The 23,177-nt window shown below is 41.8% G+C and overlaps 3 protein-coding genes and 1 long non-coding RNA gene across 6 annotated transcripts; 2 read left to right on the top strand and 2 right to left on the bottom strand.

The window, feature by feature from the left end:
- Positions 1 to 203: 203 nt before the first annotated feature.
- LOC122331609 lies at positions 204 to 4,035 on the top strand. 2 transcript variants are annotated; one of them, XR_006248231.1, is made up of 3 exons: positions 204 to 361; positions 667 to 1,410; positions 2,042 to 4,035. It is a non-coding gene; the product is annotated as an uncharacterized LOC122331609 (long non-coding RNA). The 2 variants fall into 2 exon arrangements; XR_006248232.1 differs by having other exon boundaries at positions 219 to 361; positions 1,021 to 1,410.
- A 2,561-nt stretch (positions 4,036 to 6,596) lies between these two features.
- On the bottom strand, positions 6,597 to 8,334 carry LOC122331661 (protein MNN4-like). Its single transcript, XM_043229166.1, has 2 exons — positions 8,331 to 8,334; positions 6,597 to 7,177 (listed from the first exon to the last, which is right to left on the bottom strand). Exons 1-2 carry the CDS (start codon positions 8,332 to 8,334, stop codon positions 6,597 to 6,599), a joined length of 585 nt encoding a protein of 194 aa, XP_043085101.1.
- An 86-nt stretch (positions 8,335 to 8,420) lies between these two features.
- LOC122331562 (gastrula zinc finger protein XlCGF8.2DB-like) lies at positions 8,421 to 11,830 on the top strand. 2 transcript variants are annotated; one of them, XM_043229078.1, is made up of 3 exons: positions 8,421 to 8,476; positions 9,067 to 9,174; positions 9,916 to 11,830. In XM_043229078.1, exons 2-3 carry the CDS (start codon positions 9,075 to 9,077, stop codon positions 10,899 to 10,901), a joined length of 1,086 nt encoding a protein of 361 aa, XP_043085013.1. In that variant the 5' UTR covers positions 8,421 to 8,476; positions 9,067 to 9,074; the 3' UTR covers positions 10,902 to 11,830. The 2 variants fall into 2 exon arrangements, with proteins under 2 accessions (XP_043085013.1, XP_043085012.1); XM_043229077.1 differs by lacking the exon at positions 8,421 to 8,476 and having other exon boundaries at positions 8,483 to 9,174.
- Positions 11,831 to 18,975: 7,145 nt separating this feature from the next.
- Positions 18,976 to 22,080, bottom strand: LOC122331545 (transcription factor Sox-8-like). Its single transcript, XM_043229058.1, is given in 4 exon segments — positions 18,976 to 19,367; positions 19,370 to 19,935; positions 20,704 to 20,933; positions 21,482 to 22,080. Coding segments are annotated over 4 exon segments (1,272 nt in total). The 5' UTR covers positions 21,859 to 22,080; the 3' UTR covers positions 18,976 to 19,268.
- Positions 22,081 to 23,177: the final 1,097 nt, after the last annotated feature.

Genomic DNA, 23,177 nt, shown 5'->3' with positions numbered 1-23,177 from the left:
TATTAGTGATTTAAAAAAATCAATTGTTTTTGTTTCATGTCTCTTTATATTTCTACAAGACATTTAAATTTAGTTAGTCATTTTTTCACTTTTTCTTTTTACATTATTTTGTACTAAACAATATAAAAATACTAAATCTTTTATTTTAGAGATAGATATATACGCCAGCTTCTGTAGAGTTGATTTATTTGAATCAATTCTATCCTGCGTCTTAGTTTCGCTTTCAATACATCAGCGTGGAGTCCCGCCCAGTAGAGTACAGCGAGCCAATCAGCGGCCCGCGGCTCAGAGGCCCCGCCCCCGAGCGGAGTCGGAGATGAAGGCTGTAGAGGTCTTTGCTAACGGAGTGTGTCTCTGTACAGTAAGTACCCACTCTTTTCTACTGTGATGTGTCCTAGTCGAGCGTCGAGTGTATATATATTAGTGTAGATTGCTCACATTTATTACTGCTATGTTCAGATGACTGTCTACTTCACGTGCTTTAGTTAGAGTACATCATTAATTAGAGTCAAAGCTCATCTCTATTCTCTGATTTCAGCTGCTCAGTATTACTGATCGTTCTGTATTTATTCTACAGTATATTCGTTATGGATGCTGTTGTATTATATTTGTTGTGATTGCTGTTATTTTCTATACTTATTATTCTTAATTCTCTTTATTTTGTAGAGGAACCTGGTGACTGAAGCCTCATCTGAGGCTCACATTGACAGCCTGTTATGATTATTATATATCATTGATTGTGGAGACGCCAAAACTTGTCTTTGAAGGCACAGTTCCAGAAATCTCAACCTTAAAAGCTTCTAAAGCTTCATATTAGAATAGAATATTAATCCCGTGAGGAACAGGAGTGCTGTGACTTGTGTTCATGACCACGTGTGTGTGTGTGTGTGTGTGTGTGTTTAAGAGCCACGCCTTGAGCACATGTTCAGCGCTGTCCTGAGACACCTTGCATACAAACCACATCCTGATTCACCCAAGATACTAGATCTGCTGCTTTCTTCTTCTTCTTCTTTTTTTAAGAGTCGGACAAGCCATGGATTTTGAGAATCACAGCCAAGGATGTAAAAACTGCCAAACGGATTGCAATGACAAATGCCAGTGTCACTGCCACACGGTAACCCAAAGTCTCAAACCTATGCCAAGGACTGAGGAGACGACGTCCGAGATGCCTGAAGGGCCTTCAAAAGAGTTTGGCCCCTGTCATTGTGGCTACTGTTATTTCGTCCCCTGTGACTCTGGCCCTGGGGATGGCGGCTCCGGGGATGGTGGCCCCTGTGACTGCGGCCCCTGTGACTGCGGCTCCTGTGATTGTGGCTCCTGTGATTGTGGCTCCTGTGATTGTGGCTCCTGTAATTGTGGCCCCTGTGATTGTATTATTCAGTGAATGTTTGCAGCATATTGGACAGACAGGTAAGAAACATTCGTCTCTTTAAAGGAACACTCCACTGTTTTGGAAATAGGCTCATTCTCCAACTGTTGAAATGTTGAGTTTTACAGTTTTTGAATCCATTCAGCCGATCTCCGGGTCTAGCGATAGCACTTTTAGCATAGCTTAGCATAGATCATTGAATCCGATTAGACCAGTAGCATCGCATTAAAAATGACCGAAGAGTTTTGATATCTTTCCTGTTTAATACTCGACTCGTTACATGGTGCACTAAGACCTGCGTAAACTGAAAAGTTGCAGTTTTCTAGGCTGATATAACCGTGAACCTTACTAATAATAATCAAGGAAGTTGTGGTACGGCAGCCAACTTTTTCTAATTTTCCACCAGCCTTAGTGCACGATGTAAAGATAGTGCTTGTTGTTTGCCGTTTCTCCGAACACAAATGCAGAGATGCTAATGTTGCGAAGCATGATGCCACCCAGTACTAAGTCATTATAATCAGTAATTAAGTCCCCATTGAATGCAACAAATGCCTCATTTGTAATGGCTTTTATCGTTTACTGTGCACAAGTATTACTTCAAGTTAAGTTTGAAACAAATATATTACTTTTTTATAAGATAAATGTATGTAATTATATTTTATTTTTTGATAGTATTAAGTGATTCATCTCTCCGGAGTAGATGGATTTGTGGAGACAACGCAGCACTCAGGACCGGTTTCAGGGGTTTCGAAGACGACAACGATGTGATCTACAGTAAACTTCAGGACGTCTTGAACATCATAAAGACAATATTACATAAATACAGTTCCATACTACAGCCACTGTGTAACCGATACAGATATATGGTTTTTTCTCTCCCTTTTATTAAAAATATTTCCGAACAGTTGAACTATATTATGAAATATCTTGATTCTGAAATATGTAATGCTCCTCACTTCCTGTATACAAATCTACAGCAAAACCAGAGTAAGGACATTTCAGCTTAGAGTGATAAAGAATATACTGTGAATCTAGCCAATTATGTATCAAGTTATTCTCTCATTATAATCGTGTATCTGCCTCTGTGTGTGAAGGCCTGCATGAATGGAATGTGTTTATGGTAAAGCTGTGCATGTTTTAACATGAGACTAAACATACGTGTTGCTGCCTGTTCCTGTAAAAGGAACCTTCCACTTTTTTCTGGAAAAAGCTCCCCCAGAGTTAAGAAGTTGAGTTTTACTGTTTTTGAATCCATTCAGCCGATCTCCTGATCTGTTGATAGCACTTTTAGCATAGCTTAGCATAGATCATTGAATCCGATTAGACCAGTAGCATTGAGTTAAAAATGATTTAAAACTATTTAAAACTGAACTTTTCTGTAGATATATTGTATACTAAGACACACAGACTTTCTAGACTGATATGAATAGGAACTGTACTCTAATTCTGGCGTAATAATTAAAGAAGTGATGTAACTACAGAAGATGCTACTTGGATTCAATGATCAATGCTATCAACAGACCCAGGATCGGCTGAATGGATTCAAAAACGGCAATAAACTCAATTTATTCACTTCTGGGGAATTGGAGGAGGAGCCTATTTTCAGAAGAAGTGGAGTGTTTCTTTTAAAGGTCCCATATTGTACAGCTTTCTGGAGTTTTAAGAATGTCCATAAGAATATATATTTGTGGTATATGTACCTGACACCATCTCAGTATTTTTTACAGCCAAAAGCTGGTAGATTTTGGCCAGTCTAATTAATATTCATGAGCCTCTCTTCTGAGGTTTTGCATCACAGTGCTAGCTAGATATAAAACAAAGGAAAAACTCAAGATTCGGCTACATAAGGAGCTGAAAATATCATCTGGTTGTGGTGTTGGGTGCCAGACTTGACAATAATATAAAATCTGAAATTTTATTGCATACCTGCTCCCACTGCCAGACCAAAAAAATGATGGCAGCTGTGATTAAACGTGAAAAACATGAGCGGACTGGAGAGAAACAAGTTTACACACTTAACAGAAACGTATTGTCTTTTGTTGTTATGTTTTATCGCATGTGCTTAAAACAACAAGTTGAAGTTTTATGTATAATGATGTGTAATTGTATGTGCATTGCTGGGATTAACTGTAGCTGGAATAATAACGTATCTGTAAAAGTAGTAGCCGGGTGATGACTGAATGTAAGTGGATTAGACGTCACATTTTTACGGAAGTCACTGTGAAAAATCACAGCTACTGCACTGTGTGCCGTTTTGAAACTTATATGGTACTTACAAAGCACCTAGACCACACTTATGACAAAAGACAGGAAATTTGACAAAATGGGACTTTTAAAGGAATAGTTGACTCAAAAAATGAAAATTACCCCATATTTTATTCCCCCCGAAGCCATCCTAGGTCTTTATGACTTTCTTCTTTCAGATGAACACAGGCTCTTCTAAGCTTGGCAATGCTACTTGACAGCGGCCATTGTTTTAAACCCCGACATACTACGACATAAAACTAACCTATACACCTTCAGAGTCTATCACATGTCCTCTGAAGCAGAGCGAAGGGGTTGGGGAACTATTCCTTTGAAAATTAATGAATTATAAAATGAATTGGGGTCTACTGTCTCAACCTTATGGTCTCTGACAATAAAGTCTACCTTCTCTGACATCAAAACCCTAGTATTCTGAGAGTGATTTCAGAAGTGTTCAGAAGCTGAATACATAACTCTACATAACTCTTCTTGACATTGTTTCAATAAAAAAACTATATTGACCTTATCTTGTGGTTATGTTGGAAAAACGGTGTGTTCAAGCAGCTTGAACTATTATTATTTATTAGTTTTAAGTTCAGTGTTATCTGAATTTGTATTTTATTCGGCCATTCAACTAAAATGTTTTTATTGGCCAAACATGTAGGGGATTAAGCCTAGTCCTATACTAAAACGCCAATGTGACTGTGTGAACGCTCCATTATTTCGCTCCTCTTCAACACTTCAGATGGGTTAATAATTTGTAAAAATAACAGACCCATAGGGGACTGTTATTTTTACAAATTAATAACCAATCTAAAGTGTTGAAAAGAGATTGAGAGCAAATCTCTGAACTCTGTTGGACACTTCAACTGTCTGAGACGTCTCACAAGTCTTCTTCACTCTGTGGCATACCAAACGAATCCTTGTCGAGCAGCACGTCCTCCAAAAGTTAGGTTAGATACATTTAAGTTTTGTTAAAAATCGATAGCTGTAATGCTTTGGTGTAGAAGGAAGCCCGTGAACCACGAAGGTAAGTTTGCGAGCAGATTATAGTCTGATTTCCGTCTATTAGATGGCCTAAACAGCTCAGTTCTTTATATTGCACCACTTATAGCTCTTAAACCTTTAAAATAGAGTTTAGGAAGATGATTGTAACCACAGTCAGCTGTGTTTAGGTCGTAAAGCCTTCTCTTGTCACTATTGTTACTACAAGTCAACAAACTCTCATATCATTAGTAGACTGTCTGCTTCTTATCTCTTTATTGTGATGGTCTCCCAGCAGACACTCTATAAGAAACTTTTCATGAACATGTCAACTTATTCTAACCCGAACCCTACCGGCCTACTAATACTCTATTGAGAGTCAGTAGAAATGTTGGTGCAGTATTACTTATGATCACCAGAATGTGTTAAAGGGACCATCAAAATAAAGTGAAACCAAATTGTTATTTTGGGGTGGAGTAACCCTGGACTAAATCCAGAAGAATTGACAAAAACAAAACACTTGAAGAAAATTCCCAGCAAAGCTGCTGAAAACTATACACATGATCACTGAGGACAATAGCCGCTTTAAACACGCAGGAAGGTCACATCGAATGTTGAAATTACGTAGTTAATACAAGTTAATATATCAAGAATATCTGTTTAGGGTATTATTTTTGACGTCATCCTCATTTCCCAGCATATTTGTACAAGCGTCTAAAACTTTGAACAGTACTGTAACTTTGCAGCATCTTGGAGACATCGCCATATTTCTTCTGGACTGAGGTCTCGGTTTGTTCTGTTTCTTCATGTCATTCCAGACAGATCTCTGTTAGACAAATAACTCACTGCTTTATTACAATTAATGGCAAAATGAATGTTAGAAAATGTAAAGTGATATTTCCTACTGACACACTGCAGCAAAATAGAGAAAGTAGCTTCTGTAAATACTAGAACTAATAATTTAGCCACCGCTGTATATATGGTCAGCAGATTGGAATCAGTGAGATTTTCAGGATTGTCTCTCATGATCATCAAGGCTGCATTTATTTTATCAAAAATACAGAAATATTGTGCCTGAAACGTATGGCTTTCACTTATGTACATACAAACATTTCCGACACGTATTCATGGTCTACTAAGTGAAGCAGCTGCTGTGTTGTTTATTCTACAGTAGGCCATCGCTTACCGTGAGCAGCTCCTTGGTTCTTCTCCTGGTTCCTATCCTGGTTCCTCTCCTGTTTCTTCTTCTGGTTCATCTCCTGGTTTTTCTCCTGTTCCTCTCCTGTTTCTTCTCCTGTTTCCTCTCCTGGTTCATCTCCTGGTTTTTCTCCTGTTCCTCTCCTGTTTCTTCTCCTGTTCCTCTCCTGTTTCTTCTCCTGTTTCTTCTCCTGGTTCATCTCTTGGTTTTTCTCCTGTTCCTCTCCTGTTTCTTCTCCTGTTTCCTCTCCTGGTTTTTCTCCTGGTTCCTCTCCTGGTTCCTCTCCTGTTTCTTCTTCTGGTTCATCTCCTGGTTTTTCTCCTGTTCCTCTCCTGGTTCTTCTCCTGGTTCCTCTCCTGGTTCCTCTCCTGTTTCTTCTTCTGGTTCATCTCCTGGTTTTTCTCCTGTTCCTCTCCTGTTTCTTCTCCTGGTTCCTCTCCTGGTTCCTCTCCTGTTTCTTCTTCTGGTTCATCTCCTGGTTTTTCTCCTGTTCCTCTCCTGTTTCTTCTCCTGTTTCCTCTCCTGGTTCCTCTCCTGTTTCTTCTCCTGGTTCATCTCCTGGTTTTTCTCCTGTTCCTCTCCTGTTTCTTCTCCTGTTTCCTCTCCTGGTTCATCTCCTGGTTTTTCTCCTGTTCCTCTCCTGTTTCTTCTCCTGTTCCTCTCCTGTTTCTTCTCCTGTGTTTCTTCTCCTGGTTCATCTCCTGGTTTTTCTCCTGTTCCTCTCCTGTTTCTTCTCCTGTTTCCTCTCCTGGTTTTTCTCCTGGTTCCTCTCCTGGTTCCTCTCCTGTTTCTTCTTCTGGTTCATCTCCTGGTTTTTCTCCTGTTCCTCTCCTGGTTCTTCTCCTGGTTCCTCTCCTGGTTCCTCTCCTGTTTCTTCTTCTGGTTCATCTCCTGGTTTTTCTCCTGTTCCTCTCCTGTTTCTTTCTTCTCCTGGTTCCTCTCCTGGTTCCTCTCCTGTTTCTTCTTCTGGTTCATCTCCTGGTTTTTCTCCTGTTCCTCTCCTGTTTCTTCTCCTGTTTCCTCTCCTGGTTCCTCTCCTGTTTCTTCTCCTGGTTCATCTCCTGGTTTTCTCCTGTTCCTCTCCTGTTTCTTCTCCTGTTTCCTCTCCTGGTTCTTCTCCTGGTTCCTCTCCTGGTTCCTCTCCTGTTTCTTCTTCTGGTTCATCTCCTGGTTTTTCTCCTGTTCCTCTCCTGTTTCTTCTCCTGTTTCCTCTCCTGGTTCCTCTCCTGTTTCTTCTCCTGGTTCATCTCCTGGTTTTTCTCCTGTTCCTCTCCTGTTTCTTCTCCTGTTTCCTCTCCTGGTTCTTCTCCTGTTTCCTCTCTTGGTTCTTCTCCTGTTTCTTCTCCTGGTTCCTCTCTTGGTTCTTCTCCTGGTTCTTCTCTCTAGAGGCGTCACACAGATGTTGAACGCTTGCTCTTGTATTTAATTCGGATTCCCACACCTTAATTCAGGGTCCGATACCCTCAAATTCAAGCTTAATCAGTTAAATTTAAGACCTTTTTAATGTCACCTATATGAACCTTGAGACAAAACCCTATTTTTCATATGTATAAATAATTCTGAAGCAATATCTGATCGATTAGCTTTTACATTTATCTGCATACTTTTGATATTAACCTCAGGATGGCATTTACTTTTATAAAGGCCATTTTTTTAGACAGTAGGAGGCAGTGAGACACTTAATGAGTGGGTCTAAACCTCCTCCAAATCATTCAGTAATCTGTGATCTATGTTTGGATCTGTTTTAGTCAGTGAAACAAAACACATGCTTAACTACATCATGTAACAATTTTAAAAAAGAATTCCTGTTCAGCTCTTTTGAATTCTTAAATTAGAGGATTAATCGAGAAAAAGTAGCTTAAATCACTTTGTAGTTACATTTTGTAAGTTGACTGGTTGATATCGAGAGTTGGTAAAATATTCTGTGGAAAAACATTAAGGTTAATTTTTTTGCTATCAGAGCCAGAGCCTACTGGGCCAAACTTACTGTACAAGCCTTAATTGATATCACATGATCCACATTTACCATGGTAAAGACTCAAACAAAGACATGTTTTAAATATGAAAAATATCACAACTCTTTAGTCATTTTTGAACACAATGCTACTGGTCTAATTGGATTCAATGATCTATGCTAAGCTATGCTAAAAGTGCTATCAACAGACCCAGAGATCAGCTAAATAGATTCAAAACTGTCAAAACTCAGCTTACTAACTCTGGGGAGTTGGAGAATGAGCCTATTTCCAGAAAAAGTGGAGTGTTTCTTTAATTAGTGTCTTCACGTGTGTTTGATTAGAGTTAGAGCTGAACTTTGCAGCAAAGTGGATCGACGGAAAACTACAATAGCTATGCTAAGTACCAATAAATGTGCTCTGTCTCTATTATTTCTCAAAAGAAAGAGTCGACTCTGAATCATTGAAATCATTGAAATCTGAATCATTGTTTTTCACTGGGTCTCTAATAAAGGTTTCGTTTGGATGACAAACATTTTATATTTAGAAATCCGCTACATTTTTCTGTAAATGCTCTCTGCACTCATGATAGCTTTCCCTTTCAGACAGAATCTCACACTTTTATTGGCAGTGATTTTCAGGACTTTTTTTGCGCTATTGTAAGGACTTTTATTTTCTTCTGCTGACACGTCATAAAGCCGCGCCGCGCTGCGAGGCGACCGAAGAAAGGTTTGTTTTTAGACGTTTAAAGTGTTTTTAAAACCGCCACCCGAGTTTGTAGTTTTTAACAAGTGATGTAAAATAAATTATTGATCAATACTGCAGTGATCTAACGTTTACGAGCGCTGGGTTGTGTGATTAAAACGCATCCACACATCTGTGAGAGAAGAGTGCGACACATCATGTGTCGTGAATCAGCTGACTGTAAACACTAAGAGATGAGCACGATCCACCCGAAATGATGTGTGATAGGAGTCTTTTTGGGCAGATAGGGCGGTATGCACACAGGGGCTGGGGATGGAGAAACGGAGCTTTCATTTGAGTCAATTGATTCAGTTGATTCAGTGATTCGAAGCTTGAACACACACGATGTAAACACAACGGAAATATAAACGTGTTACTCTCATAAACCTGTCTCAAACCAGCAGTGCCCTGCACTCCTAATACATGTTATTTTGTAATAGTTTATTAGCTTGTCTGTGCTAGGTTATGAACTAGCACTTATCAGTTCGCTGACTACTGAACTAGGGAGCTGATTGGGGCTTGAATGTTTCTCTCTTATCTTGAATGACTGCTGGAGATCCTCCTGACACACACAGGTATAAAGATGGCGTTCATCAAGGAGGAGAGTGAAGACGTGGAGATTGGAGACGTCAAGATCGAAGAAGTGTTCAGTCTGAAACAAGAAGACGGCGAGGAACAAACAGGTTGGCTTTTATTCTTATTAATCTTATTGATCCTTATTAACACGTCCAGCTCTAAAGAAACGATGACATGCGGCACATTCAATCAGAAAACAGTTTAGTTCAACATTCAAACACAGTTTTACTTCTGGATTGAAAACTATGAAAAACAGCTATATACAAACTTATAAGAAAGAGAAAGAACTGAAATCAGTGAAAATAAATATCCAGTCTTTTCAGTTAGTTCAGTATCTTCCACGCTATCATCAACTGAGAGTTTAAATCGTTGTTTGACGTGCCGCCAACATTTACGGTAAGTTTAGCTTGTATTCAATACAATGGCACTTTTTGGACTTGGCTTTTATATAGTCAGGCATTTATTGCTATTCTCTTTTTTTTTAACCAATTGTTGACCGCTTTATTTCTAAAAACTATAATTGATGTCAATAATCGGTGCTCCAATGCGATTTATTTCTTACATAAAAATGATCAAACATTACAGTTTCCCCTGGAAAATCTGGAAGTAACTACAAATGTTCTCTCTCTTAAACGACTCTGTCTTAAAAAACACTCCTAATTCTGGTCCCTGGGAGGTCCACTGAGACACCTTTTTCACCGTTCAGCTGTTTAACCCGTCCTTCTGGTTAAATCTCGGGGGACATGTGCTTGCTCCTGTGAGATCTGTGTCGAGAGCCAAAGAAGTCTCCCTGGGATTACAGGTTCCAGCAACTTTGTGAATTGATTACATTTCATATTTCTCTTTAGACCTGGTGCCGCTGAAAGAGGAGAGTCAGGATCTCGGTCATGTGGATGAAGAACACGAATATTATAAACCAAGGTTCGCGACTGGAGGAAAGGATCTCAGCATCTCCAAGACTGAACATACGGCGAACATCGAAGACCACGTGAAAGTGGAGACCGGAGCGAGACCTTTCGCCTGCCAGCAGTGCGGAAGAAGCTTCGGTCACAAAAAGACCCTCAACAGACACCTGAAAGTCCACTCCAGAGCCAAGTCACTGGCCTGCCAGCAGTGCGGGAAGAGCTTCTCCGATAAGACCAAACTGGACAACCACACGAGGGTCCACACCGGAGAGAGACCCTTCACCTGCTCTGAGTGCGGCAAGAGCTTCACGCAGAAGAAGCACCTCACGACCCACATGACGGTGCACACTAGACAGTGCCCTCACTCCTGCAAGCAGTGCGGCAAGAGCTTCTCCCAGAAAGGGAACCTCAAGACGCACATGAGGACCCACACCGGAGAAAAGCCCTTCGCGTGCGCTCAGTGCGGAAAGAGATTCACGCACAAGAAAAACCTCAACGTCCACGTGCAGGATCACACGGTCAGGCTGAAGGAGAACCTCGAGCGCGGGCGAGACAGGGGCTTCGTGTGTCACCGGTGCAGGAGAAGCTTCCAGGACAGCCGAAGCCTCAAGAGTCACGTGACGACTCACGCCAGGGACAGCCCCTTCATGTGCGAGCTCTGCGGGAGGAGCTGCGCCAGCCGGGCGAGCCTTGAGCGCCACGTGGGGATCCACTCCGGAGAGAAGCCCTTCGTCTGCCCTCAGTGCGGAAAGAGCTTCCCCTACAAAGGGAACCTGAAGATTCACGTCCGAGCTCACAGCGGAGAGAGGCCTTACGCCTGCGTGCGCTGCCACAAGAGCTTCATGTATCACTCGGGCTTGAGACATCACTTACAGACGGACACGCACCGCCAGAGCGAGCTGCACGCCGAGAGCGGCCCGCACTCCTGAGTCTCCTCTGAGAGACACGGCTCCATCACGAAACCAGGCCACGCGCCTGCCTTCAGGTTCTGTCGTTAAAGTGTGACTGCTGTATCGACTTTTATACACTTTACTGACGACTGCTGTACGTGGGAGACCGACATCTGACCAGTCAGAGCAGAGGACGGGGCAGAACTGCTTTGAACCAGTAGTCTGAGCATCGATGGAAAACGGGGGGACGTTGAACATGTATTTTGAGGAAGCAAAAGCGTTTTTTCACCTTGAATGCAAGTAATCCTGCTGTAGGAGACACTCCCAAAACAGTACGAGGAGCCTTAAAGATGCACAGTAGGGGTATTCTCTCTATTCAGAGACAAAGTAACGACTTTACGAAACACGACAGAGAACTGTAGACGAGTAGAAACGTATCTGAATGTGTTTTTCTGAAATAGTCTCTTACAGGTCGTCCTACAGACCTACGTCCTACAAGACGTTTCTGTGAGACCAATGTTTTTGGGGTTTTTTGTGCATGGCTTTTTTGTTTCATCGATCAAGTTAAACAAGATAAATGTCAAACTCTCATTTTGGGATAAACTGTCCCTTTAAGACATATTTATTACATTCCAATGTCAACTCTCTCTCTCTTTCTCTCTCTCTATAAATATATAAATTGTTGTTTTGTTTTAGTTTTCTTACACTAAAGCAGTTTGAGCACTTTTTTCCAGTAAAACAGAAGTATTTGTGTTTTTGTTGCTGCACAGAACAATCAGTTATTTAAACTGTTGAATCAGTGCAAAATAATCGAATGTAATCTATTTTCTTTCAGCAGTTCACCAAAGGAGGGCATCCAAACATCATTTAAAATAAATACTGAAATATAATACATTTCAACTTCAGAGAATATTGATAAGTCAATGAATCATTAATGCTGCACTCAATAAAATATAATATTGATACTTGGTGATTGTTGAATGTTTTTGTCTTTGTCCCTAATAAAGGTTTCATTTCGTTGACAAGTATTTTATAATTAGTAATAAACTAATAGTATCCTAAATGGTTTCTGCACTTATGGTTGTTTTACCTTTCAGGGGGATGATTTAATTGTACTTATTTTAAGAACATCACTGGACAACATATTTTAATGTATACTATACCACATATGATTTTTTGATGCGTAGGACTTTTATTTTGTCCGAGTGATGTGACGTCATAAATCCGCGCCGCGATTCAAGTAAAGAAAGGTTTGTGGTTTTAGCCATTTAATCGATACAACCAGTTGGACCAATCGTAGAGCTTTTAATGGGTGATGTGAAATGTATTATTATTTAATGTGTTAGTGCTCTAACAGTCGAGAAAAGCGCATCAGCACAACTAACAGAACAGATGAATCGGTTGAATCAAAACGATTCAGTGATTCGAAGCGTCTGAATCACAAACTCTTACAAACCAGTATTTAACATTGCGTTCATTAAAAGTTGTAAATGTACAAAAATAACCAATATAAATCATAAATTCTGAACGTTGTAGATTATTTTAAGACATGCTTGACATGAACAAAACTACAACCACAGTAGTTATTATTACAATTTATTCAGGCATTTTGTTTGAATATTTATAATGGCTTCTAGTTTCTCCACCAAACAGCGACTCTATAGGTTGCTTGTGCAAGCACCTTATTACGACCTGTTTGTACATTTTAAAGTTATGCGCCTCTGGCAGGCGTAAAAATAAGGACGCCTTGCGTCTGTTCACATGAAATGATGAAGACTGTCATTACTAGGGCCGGGATAAATCAATAAATCCATTCTGAGCTTTTCCGAATGATTCGTGATTTCTCTGGAATCGATTCTGAACCACAGATGGCGCTGTCTTCTCTCGAATCCTTACACACTTGAGCCTAAAATAATCAAACGGTTGAAGCACAGTACAAGGGTGTTCACCGTGAGCTGCGTTGAAATACACGGCAGACATGAACAAACGTGAGGCGTTTCTTTCTACAGATATCAACCTCGTATCGTGTCACACGTGGAGATGCTGCGCAACGACTGGGAAAGTTTATAATGGGCAGAATGACAATAACACGTGAACCTAGCAGCGGCGGAGAGGGCCCGGACAGGCCGTAAGAGAGGTCTGCTGACAGCTGAAAGAGACGCGCTTCAACACTTTCCCCGAATTCATCCATGTGTCGAGCATTTTTCCACATCTCTTCCTCGTGCCCCCTGCTTAGCCCCTAAAGCCCCCCAACAGCTGAGATTGGTTCTAGCTGGGCTGCAGCTGTTTCCCGCGCTTACAGCTGCAAGTCGTGCGCCAACTGTTGCCGGCCGCTGCCTGAAACGCTGCTCGTCCGTTCGTTTGCGTTCATCTACCCTTTATCTTTGTTAGCGTTTCGAACGTGAAGAACCGTTCTCATTTTTCTGTTGTCGGACCATTGAAAAACATAGACGCGTGACTAAACGCTGTCCGTTAAGTAGAAGATACACCCAGGATGAATGGCTGTGAACCTTGTGTGTGTGTGTGTGTGTGTGTGTGTGTGTGTGCAACAGCAACTCAACAACACTTCTTAACAGTGAAAGTTTGTGCATCTGTTTGAACATCTGACAGCTGGGACAAGTTGTGTAACTCAAGAACTAGTCTGACCAACTCTGAGTTAACCAAGAGGTCATCTAAATGATCATTTATTTAATGACCCATTGGTCCAAAGACAAGTTCAGGGGTGTAGGTGATGCTGAACGTGGGTCTTTTTAAAAGTTTGGTTTCAATTTGATCCTCATGAAAGTGAAGTGAAGTGAAAGAAACTGATTGATGGGAAGAACTTAATTATGCTCGATTTTATTTTAAACTCAAACTGAATTGAAAGCATTTGTAAACTCTTTTTCAGTTATTAGATACGTCGTGAGTTTGATAATAGCATCTATAAAACTCTTTTTCCATCGCAAAAAATATATCAAAATTACGACCTAAGCTTTCAGAGTCAAGTGGAAGTAATAGAAAGTAGTACCAGAAATGACAGTTCCATGAAACTAATTTTATGTTGATATTTATATTTCCTTGTAATGGTAGAATGTTCCCATGTCATTTTGTTCAAGATTGGCCAATAAGCACTTGGGAGTGGAAATAAATCAGGAGGGTGGCAGAAGGCCACTGGAAGAGGTTGCCCTTCCTGCCGAGATCACTTCCTGTGAGACGTCGTGATGAGTGACAGTCACACTCACACTTACATGAACAAGAAATCATCCTGTTTTTACTGCTATTGTGTTCCATCTTACAATAACACATAATAAAAAAGATTTTCTTGACTTCAGTTACCATAGGTTAGACTTTTCTGTCCCGATTGCTCTCTATGTGATTGTGCTAAATTAAATGTTATTACAATATACTCACGTGCACATGCTCTCGAATGGCCTGAAGGACTCTCCACACGGCCAATGCAGGTGTTGGGAGTTCAGTAGATAGCACCTCACGGTGTTCCTTCTAGTCATACGACAGAAAACACTCACGACAGCTTGGGATGAAGGACGTCTGATCTTCAGAGAGTTTTCTAGTTTGCTCTCTCACAAAAGCTCAGTTATCTTTAGTGGTCTTCTAGCAAAACATTTGCCAGCGTTTTATCAGACATTCACACCCGGGTTCTCAGTGTGCATATAATTTGCATGTTATTCACTGAGTTTAGTTTCAGGTGCTCAAAACAAGCCACGAGCAAAGATCACCGATTTCCAAAATGTCAAATTTCTGATGGTCCTGCAGCAACATTAGTCACTGAGACGAATACGGGAGCAATAATAGCATGTTTCTGCTCACGCTAACGTTACGTGCACGTTCTAGGTTTGAAGTAACAAGCATCGTTTTCTAACAAACCTGTTTTCGTTCTTTACACGAGATGACACTTCGGTATTCCTTCATCAAATTTAATTAAGTCTACTTAAACATCTACCCATCATTTTAGCTCGCGGTGCCGAGAGATGGTGTTTAATCCCCATAATGCTTGTTGTGTTGTGTGTCAGGCACGATAAAGGCTCACACATAAAATTCTTCAGGCTTCCTGTGTGTTTTTGTGCCAAACCGACGGGAGAGACTGCTTTTACTTCTAACCCGTTCTCTCTCAGATCTCTCACTTTCTCACTTCTGGTCTCTCTCTTTGTTTCTCCACCTCCGTCCTGTGAGAATATGAAAACTCTCAGCAAATGTTCCTCCCACGCACAGCATTCCAGGGGCAGTGAATATAGTCCCACACGCTGACGGAGGTCTGAACAATAGATGCATACCTGAACACACCTCCTGATTTATCTTCTGTTCTTTATCTAGCTGGGACTGCGTAGAAATGAACACGAGCTGAATTTAAGTGAATATAATGAGGTTCGCTTTCATGATGTGCGTAACTGAATTTCAGTCGTGATCAGGAAAGGTGTATTGAGAAGAGCTAAGCTTAAAGATGCGGCTGCTTTTTAAGGACTGTATTAGTTATCGCCCAAATCTTGCTGCAAATACAGTGATGTTTAGTGAAACTTTAACTTATTTTTCTGTTATGAAATCCAAAAAGTGGCACCAGAGAAAGTTGATTCATGTCGGTTTCATTTCCCTTGCAAATCAGTCCTGAGTTCCCAGAATCCTCAAGCTCTCAACAAATCCACCGGGCTTCTCCTCCTAAAACAACACACACATTTTTCATGTTTTATAGATACTCTCCATAGACTTCATGGTTTTTCTACTGCATAAACTTTATTTCCAATCTTCTTATCCTGAACTTACCGCTTTCTGCATTTAAAAAAAAATCCCCAAAAAACTTAATTCTATATTATTTAAAAGCTGTTTGTCTTGAACCTACTGGTACTACTGTACTTGTGGGTGGGGAAATGTGCAAACACATACAAACAGTCAGTTTTTGTTTTAATAATGGAAGAGATGTTTTATGTAGATGCTTTTGTAGATCTAAGCTTAAATCTCATAGAAAGACTTTGACCTTTTCTTGTTTACCCATGGATAAAGACATCACAGTCATCCACAATTACCAAGTAACGTCTTATATTCAATTCATTAAGACGGATTAATCATCACACTCAACAAAATCCACCCACATGTTTGTTCAGAACTGTTCTGGCTTGTATACGGCGCTTGGTTTGTGCATATTTCTCTCCTGATTCAGAGGAGATGGATAGATTATGGACTTCTATATTTTATCCTAAGGTAACAGTTTCATCATTAACTGATGGACTGGAGTGGTGTGGATTATTGAGATTATGGCTGGAGTTTGAGTAAATGTTTGTTTTCGCCACATGGTCCAGTAGTGGCATTTTGATAAAACCTTATGGAGACCAATCAAAAATGTAAGATCTTAAAAATTTTGTTTGGGTGTAGCATTCGTAACTAGCTGTATGTGAAACATCTAGAAGCTTTACGGAACGTTGTTTGTGATCCCTCGCTTGTGCAGAAACTGTTAGTAATCAATGGTTCCTAAAGGAAGTCTAAATGCATGAAATGAGACCCGAGTGCCTTTATTTCATGCGCTTGAGTCACGTCTGCTCTCTCTTAAGAGTTCCTCCTCAAACTATCTGGCCAACGCAAGAGGAAACGAGAGTTTAACAGAGAAAAACAAGTCTTCCTAAAGCCACCCACATCCCATCTGCTCATTAATTATCAGTTTTATTATTATCATCGCTGTTGTCACGATTATGAGCTGAAGTTTTCCTAATTGCCACACTGGTCATCGGGCTGTATTCCTGTTAAAGCGTACAGTACGGGGGGGAAATCCAGCCGTGTGCGTGTAATCATCCATTCACATCTCTCCTAATGACTGTCAGTTTTCCTGCCCCTCCATTTTCTGTCCAATTAATTCTTTTCTTACTTCCCGGAGAAAGAGAGACAATAGAGCCCTCCAGCACATAATAGAATAGATCATTAAAATTCAGCAGTTCTTTGCGGTGGCACCGTGTTTCCTCCCCGGACTGCTTGGCATGAATGCCAGACCCGCTTTGAAATTCAACCTCGGCCCTCCGCTCTCAGTCTCTCCATGCTTTTCCCATGTAAAGATCGCCCTCGAGAGTTTCTGTCCTGACAAACGCTCTCCACGCATGACTACGGGTGAACACACGTCATTCTCTCGAAACACGGCGCTAAGCAAAACCGCTATCATTTTTTGCTCCGTGTAGCACGTTGGCGATTTAGAGCTGCATTCACAGACGAGAAGAAAGCAAGCTCGCTCGTGTGTCTATTCAGGCGCTGGAATAATTAAAGCGCTTGTAGAGTTGTTTATCATCCCTCCGTTTTCCAAAGTCGTTACGGTAAACTGTTTATGTCTTAGAAAAAACATATTGCAATTAGTCGTGGTAGGAACACGACAGAAGCATTTGTCGAATAAAATCACGGCCGCCTGTCTTGACGCTAACAGCTGCTAATGTCACTGCGGCAGCTGCTTCAAACAAGACACTTATTATTCCACAAAGTATAACAATCGTTCAATAGCTTCTGGTATACATATTTGCTCTGTATTTCCAGAAAACCTTAAAACGTTTCGAATGAACTGAATCTGTTTTTTCATCATTTTGACTCGGTAGCAGCTTAGTGAAAGTTTACACAACCCTTTTTCAAATAAATTTATTTTTCCTCCACAAATATTGCCAGCAATTACTGTTAGCATATTGTAAGAACGAACCTGTTAACAAAAGAGAAGATTCACAGCCAAGTCGTTTTTAAATTATACACAAGAATAAAACAATGTGGAGTAAACACTGTGTTTGAGCTTCACAGCCTAAAAGGTAGCCTAATTAAAAAGTTCAACGGATTGCTATACAATTAAAGAAACATATTTAAGTCAACGCCGACAAACGTGGTATCGATGACTGACGGTGTTAAAAATGCGATTATTAATGAGCTTACTGCAAACGAAGAGCCTTTGACGTGTTAAAGCGCTCACTAAAACGATGCACACGTAGAATAACAATGAGTGAACGATGAATGTCTTTAGTTAGTTGGTGACACGAAACCAGGTTCTGCTGCATCTGACACGTCACTCACGGATACCCCCCTCAGGAATGCTTTCAAAAAGATACGGCTGTTTATCAAAACCATTTCGGCCCTCCACCCTTTCAGCTTTTGTAAGTACTGTAAAACACAAATGAACGCTACAAGACGACAACACAACATAAATATATATGAAACAGTGAAGTAAAAATGAACACGTTTTAGGTAAAAAAAAAGAAAAAAGAAGAGGGTTAACCGGAGAGGTTCATTGGTCCCGATCCTGGAGCGTCCAGCAGTCCTCACAGAGGATTTCTGCTAGCTCCTTAACTTCGTTTAGCACCAACCGGCAATGTTCTGATGTGACGAAAAATCAGCAGAATCACTCGGTTAGTCGCCGCAAACCCCTTCAGAGACTGCCGTCCTTCCATTGGTGCAAAATGTTCTTGGATCAACGTCCTTGTACAACATTCCAAGCAACCAATCAGAATTCAGGGATACATTTCAGGAAATGTCAGGTTTAGCCTTACAACCAGAGTTTCTTTTGGATTTTTGGGTTAGGTTTAGGGCTAAGGTTAGGATCAACAAAAGATGTTGATGCATGAATAGGGTTAGGTATGGATTAAATTTGATCAAATCCAATTCTGATTCTTATCGGATCCCAGTTTGATTCCAATGTGGTTTAAAAAAATGAAGTCCGACATTTAAATATCAAAGATATTATTTTTGCGAAATTTTAAATTGCTACTGAATACCATGATCAGCCGAATCGAACTTGGTTAAGAGCTGTTTGTATGCAAAAATAGAGCGATTATGGATAAATTGATACTTTTGTAAATGTTGTAGTGTAAAGGTTGTAGTTTTCTCACAGTTCTGAAGAGAAAACATTAAAACCTCATGGAATTTATGAAAGGAATGATTCAAAGACTCAAGATATCCGTCAGGGTTTCTGAACGAATCTCTTGAATGAATGATTAAAAAAATTTTGACCACAAAAAAAAAAAGATGATGCACACAGAAATTGACAAGTGGAATGGAAATGTTCATTTTACGACAAATATCTGATTCTCGATTTTTGTGTTCAAAAAATATACAAAATTGAAATCCATTTTCCTAAACGTGTTTTTGGCTTTTCCTGAATCACTACGCACACCTATGTAAGTGTTTATATTGGGGCTATTTAGACCAGTTTGGGTAAGTACCGCAGCGGAGGAGCCCAGTACCTGTGTATTCAGACATAAACAGAAAGAAGTAGCTCCGCCCACAATGTTCTTCCGCAAGATGCACGCAGTTCTGTTTATTAACCGCAGGGGCGCCAAAACTTATGGCCTGCGGCTTTAATTATCCAATTGTGGAATCCCAACCCCATCCTGGAACGTCTTGCTTGGCGAAATCGTGGCGATCGTCCTTCATTATAGTACGGGACGTAGCACGCCGCGCCGGGCCTCACGGCCGGGAGAGCGTGGTGTAAACCGGCTGATCCCAGCTGGCCGAGGGACTGTGTGAGGGCGGCATGGGCAGGCCGTTGAGGATGTTGCTCCCGTGCATGGCCTCCGCGCGGTGGAATGGAAGTAGGGGTACTGGTAGAGGCCGGACGGGTAGCCGGGGTACGGGCTGTAGTATCCCGAGCTCTGGAGGTCTGTATAGTCACACTGAGAGCTGGCGAAGGAGGCGGAGCCGGCCGAGGGCCCGTGAGCGCTGTAGACGCCGTACTCGGCCGAGTGCTCGCTGTAGTGACCCGGGCTCAGCTGCTCCGTTTTAATGTGCGCCCTGTGCTGACCGGCTTCGCTGGTGGCGGCCGGCGAGGACGCCGCGGGGCCCTTGCGGCTCCAGGAGGCCCCGCCGCCGTAGGGCGAAGCGTAGGAGCCGCCGCTCTGCCCGTCTGGAGCGTGGCCGCTCGGGGGCAGGTACTGGTCGAACTCGTGCACGTCGAAGGCCTCCATGTTGCTGATGACGTCCGTGCTCAGCTCCGAGATGTCCACGTTGCTGAAGTCGATGTTCTGTCGCGTGCCGTCGAGCAGGCGGCGGCCCTCGTGCTTGGGGTCTGGCTTTCCTCCGTGATGGAGGTCCGTTTTGGGCGTCGTGGGGGGTGTCGGGGGTCCATGAGGCTGGCCTGAGGATCATAGTAAATTTCTGTCATCGATTGAGATATTTATCAGACTTGTAGATATTTTTTGCCTTTCTAGCTTTATTTGATAGGAAAGCTAGGAAGCTGATATTAAAAAAAAGAACTGCAGAGAAGAGATCTGCCCACTTTTCCGAATACATAATCTGAATAAACAAGCTTCCATTGCTGCATGGTTTGTTGGAGTACGACGATATTCGACTGAGATCCAATTTAAAAAAAATGTTAATATTGACAAAAATATTGTCCGAATGAAGTAATGCATATTACCAATCAAAGATTAAGTTTGAATACATCTATGGTAGGAAATTTGCTAAATATCTGGGCAAAAAAATATAAATAGATAATAAAAATCATTTTTATTATTTAAAGGTATTTTGGGCTGTGAGGGGTTTTGTGGTCCAGAGTCACATATGACACAAAAATATGTTGAAATATATATTTAATATATAATAAATATAATATTTGAAGTATTTTATTCAAAGATGCTGATTATTTTACAAAAAGTATAAATATTGACGAATATCACTCTCGAAGATTCATTGCATTTCGAAACTAATAAAAACAGCTGCCCTAACAAATAGTAGCAAGTTTTTGGTAACGCTTTATTTTAAGGAAGCCCAACAAATGATGCATGATTAGCCATCAGCCGAGGCCTACTCCTGTAGATGCATGACTATCTGGTGTGTGTGTGTGTGTGTGTGTGTGTGTGTGTGTGTGTGTGTGTGTGTGTGTGTGTGTGTGTGTGTGTGAGACCTGTGTGATCGGTGGCGTGATCGGCCGGAGCCCCCAGTCGACCCATCCCCGGTTCAGCTTTATACATGTGCTGGGTGAGATCGGCGCCGGCCTCAGCCTCGCTCTGACCGGGCTTCACACTCTTTCGGCGCCTCGGCTGGTATTTGTAATCCGGGTGATCCTTCTTGTGCTGAACTCTCAGTCTCTCGGCTTCCTCCACGAACGGTCTCTTTTCACTCTCCGTCAGCAGCCTGTTGAGCGAGGTGCATTCGGTTAAAACATTTCTACTCTTGTTATAGTTAAGAAACAGAGAACTACATGCATTTAGTACGAGTGAATTAGACCCGGGCGTGACAAAATATAACCCATTTTAGACCAAAAAAATACTGCATCATGAAATGAAGAGATTTTGACCGTTGACCGTTTTTATCATCCTCATACGTGTAGATTCAGTCATTTCACTTTAATTGCATGGTTTTTTTTTATATGCGTTAAAGTAAAATAGCTGGTCGTGACCTTATGAGCCTGAGAAAAATGCTCATTTTAGAAGAACATTTCAAAATACCGTTTAAATGCATTTAAATTTTTAAGCGATAATGCATAATTGCATGCAAGTGTCCCTAAAGCAAGTGCATGTAGTACATAACATCACTCAACACTTAGATGTGCAATCTAAATAAAGTTTAAGCACAAATGTGCTTAAGTTAACAATAGTAATAGCCATTATTATAAAGCGTTGCCTCTCCGCGCCACGCATTTGGGCATCCAGCTCTAAAAGTGTGCGTAACAGCGCTCTTACCTCCAGAGCTTCCCGAGGGTCTTGCTGAGCTCGGCGTTGTGCAGGTGCGGGTACTGATCCGCCAGCTTCCTGCGCGCCGCTTGCGCCCACACCATGAACGCGTTCATGGGTCTCTTGACGTGCGGCTTGCTCTTGATCGCGCCGCTGCCGCGCGCCGGCATGGGCACCAGGGACCAGTCGTAGCCCTTGAGCACCTGGGACACCGCGTCCCTGATGCACGCCGGGAAGCGCTCGTCCTCGCGCTCCAGCTTCGCGATCATGAGCGCCGCGGGGGACGCCGGCGCGTCCGAGTCGGACTCCTCGGGGGACATGGAGCTGGACGAGGCGGCGGGGCTGCACGGCGGCTCCGCGCCGGACTTATCCTGCTCCTCCGTCATGATGAGCGCTTCGGCGAGGTGTCCCGGGTTCAGACGCTGCTGCGGTCCATCCAGGAGCTCGGAGGCGCACTGACGGAGCTCAGGACGGGCAGCCGGACTTTGAGGCGCTCCTCCCGCGGACGCTCGTTGGCGGACGCTTCAGCCGTGATCGGCTCCGATTGGTTCAGCGCGCTTCACTGAACGAGGTCAGCTGATGAGTGTCACTCAGGAGAGATGCTCAGGGTGAAGGCAGGCCCCTAATTCACTTCTTTTCTTTTCTCGTGGGTGTGTTTAATTATGACCAAACATCGTTTTAAGAAACCCAAGCTGTCTTAGTAATCCACTAAATTCAGGTGTAAAGCCGATACACCAGAATAGTCAGATTTATGGAAGAAATGCAATTCATAAGGGTTATTATTTTTATTATGTTGCCATGTTGAGAGAAATCATCAGAAACGATCTTACCGTGGTTCTAGACTATAATATATATTTACTCATCACTGCAAAAAACTGATTCAACGTTCCTCAAAATGAGGATCCTTAATCATGTCTTTACTGATTTCCTGAGGACCATTCACTTTTTTTACATTATATTTTACAATTTTACATTAGAACCCATAATATTAAAAATAAACATGCAAGTCCTGCCCGGATTGAAACGGTAACCGTCAATAAGTCACTTTCCGTAATTACGTAACATAATTAGTTACTTTTTTAGGGAGGAACGCAATGTTGTAATGAATTATATAAAAAGTAACTTTCATCATATTTGAGTGAATATAATGAAATATTGATGAAAGTCATATCTGCAATAACTTTAGAAACGTAACTCTCCGAAACAGCTTTCCACTCCTCTCATCCTTTCAATCCAGTTTCACCTTCATACCCCGTCTTTCTTTCTTCCAGCTCTGTTTCTACGGGTCACTGAGCCGTCCGCCATTTTGTAAAGGGTTAAGTTAGCAGGTCAAGCGTTCGCGTTCACTTGTAAGTAGCTGAAGGATAGTTTAGGTTCTTTTCAGTGCGCCATAACGGGGTTAAACATCGTACGTGGAACAGAAACGAACTGAGCAAGGAACGAGGTGGCCCACAGCTCTACCGTAACAAACCCTTTCCTACAGAAAGATTCAATCCGACAAACGATTGTTCGACGTAATGAAATGCACGCTTATGTAGTGTGTTATGAGACACATATGCGGATGATAGCGGAGGCTGAATCACTGTCTTTGTTCCAGTGTATCGCAAATGATTTTATCAAACATCTTTCTCATGAAAAGACAATGCCTCGCTTGTCAGACATCTGAGTTTGCTCCGAGCCGCAAGCAGCGTTCGAACATCGGAGC

Source organism: Puntigrus tetrazona, unplaced genomic scaffold (genome assembly GCF_018831695.1).
Source record: "Puntigrus tetrazona isolate hp1 unplaced genomic scaffold, ASM1883169v1 S000000001, whole genome shotgun sequence".
Taxonomy (NCBI): domain Eukaryota; kingdom Metazoa; phylum Chordata; class Actinopteri; order Cypriniformes; family Cyprinidae; genus Puntigrus; species Puntigrus tetrazona.
Note: the sequence above shows the minus strand (reverse complement) of the source record. Positions and strands in the feature narration are given on the sequence as shown.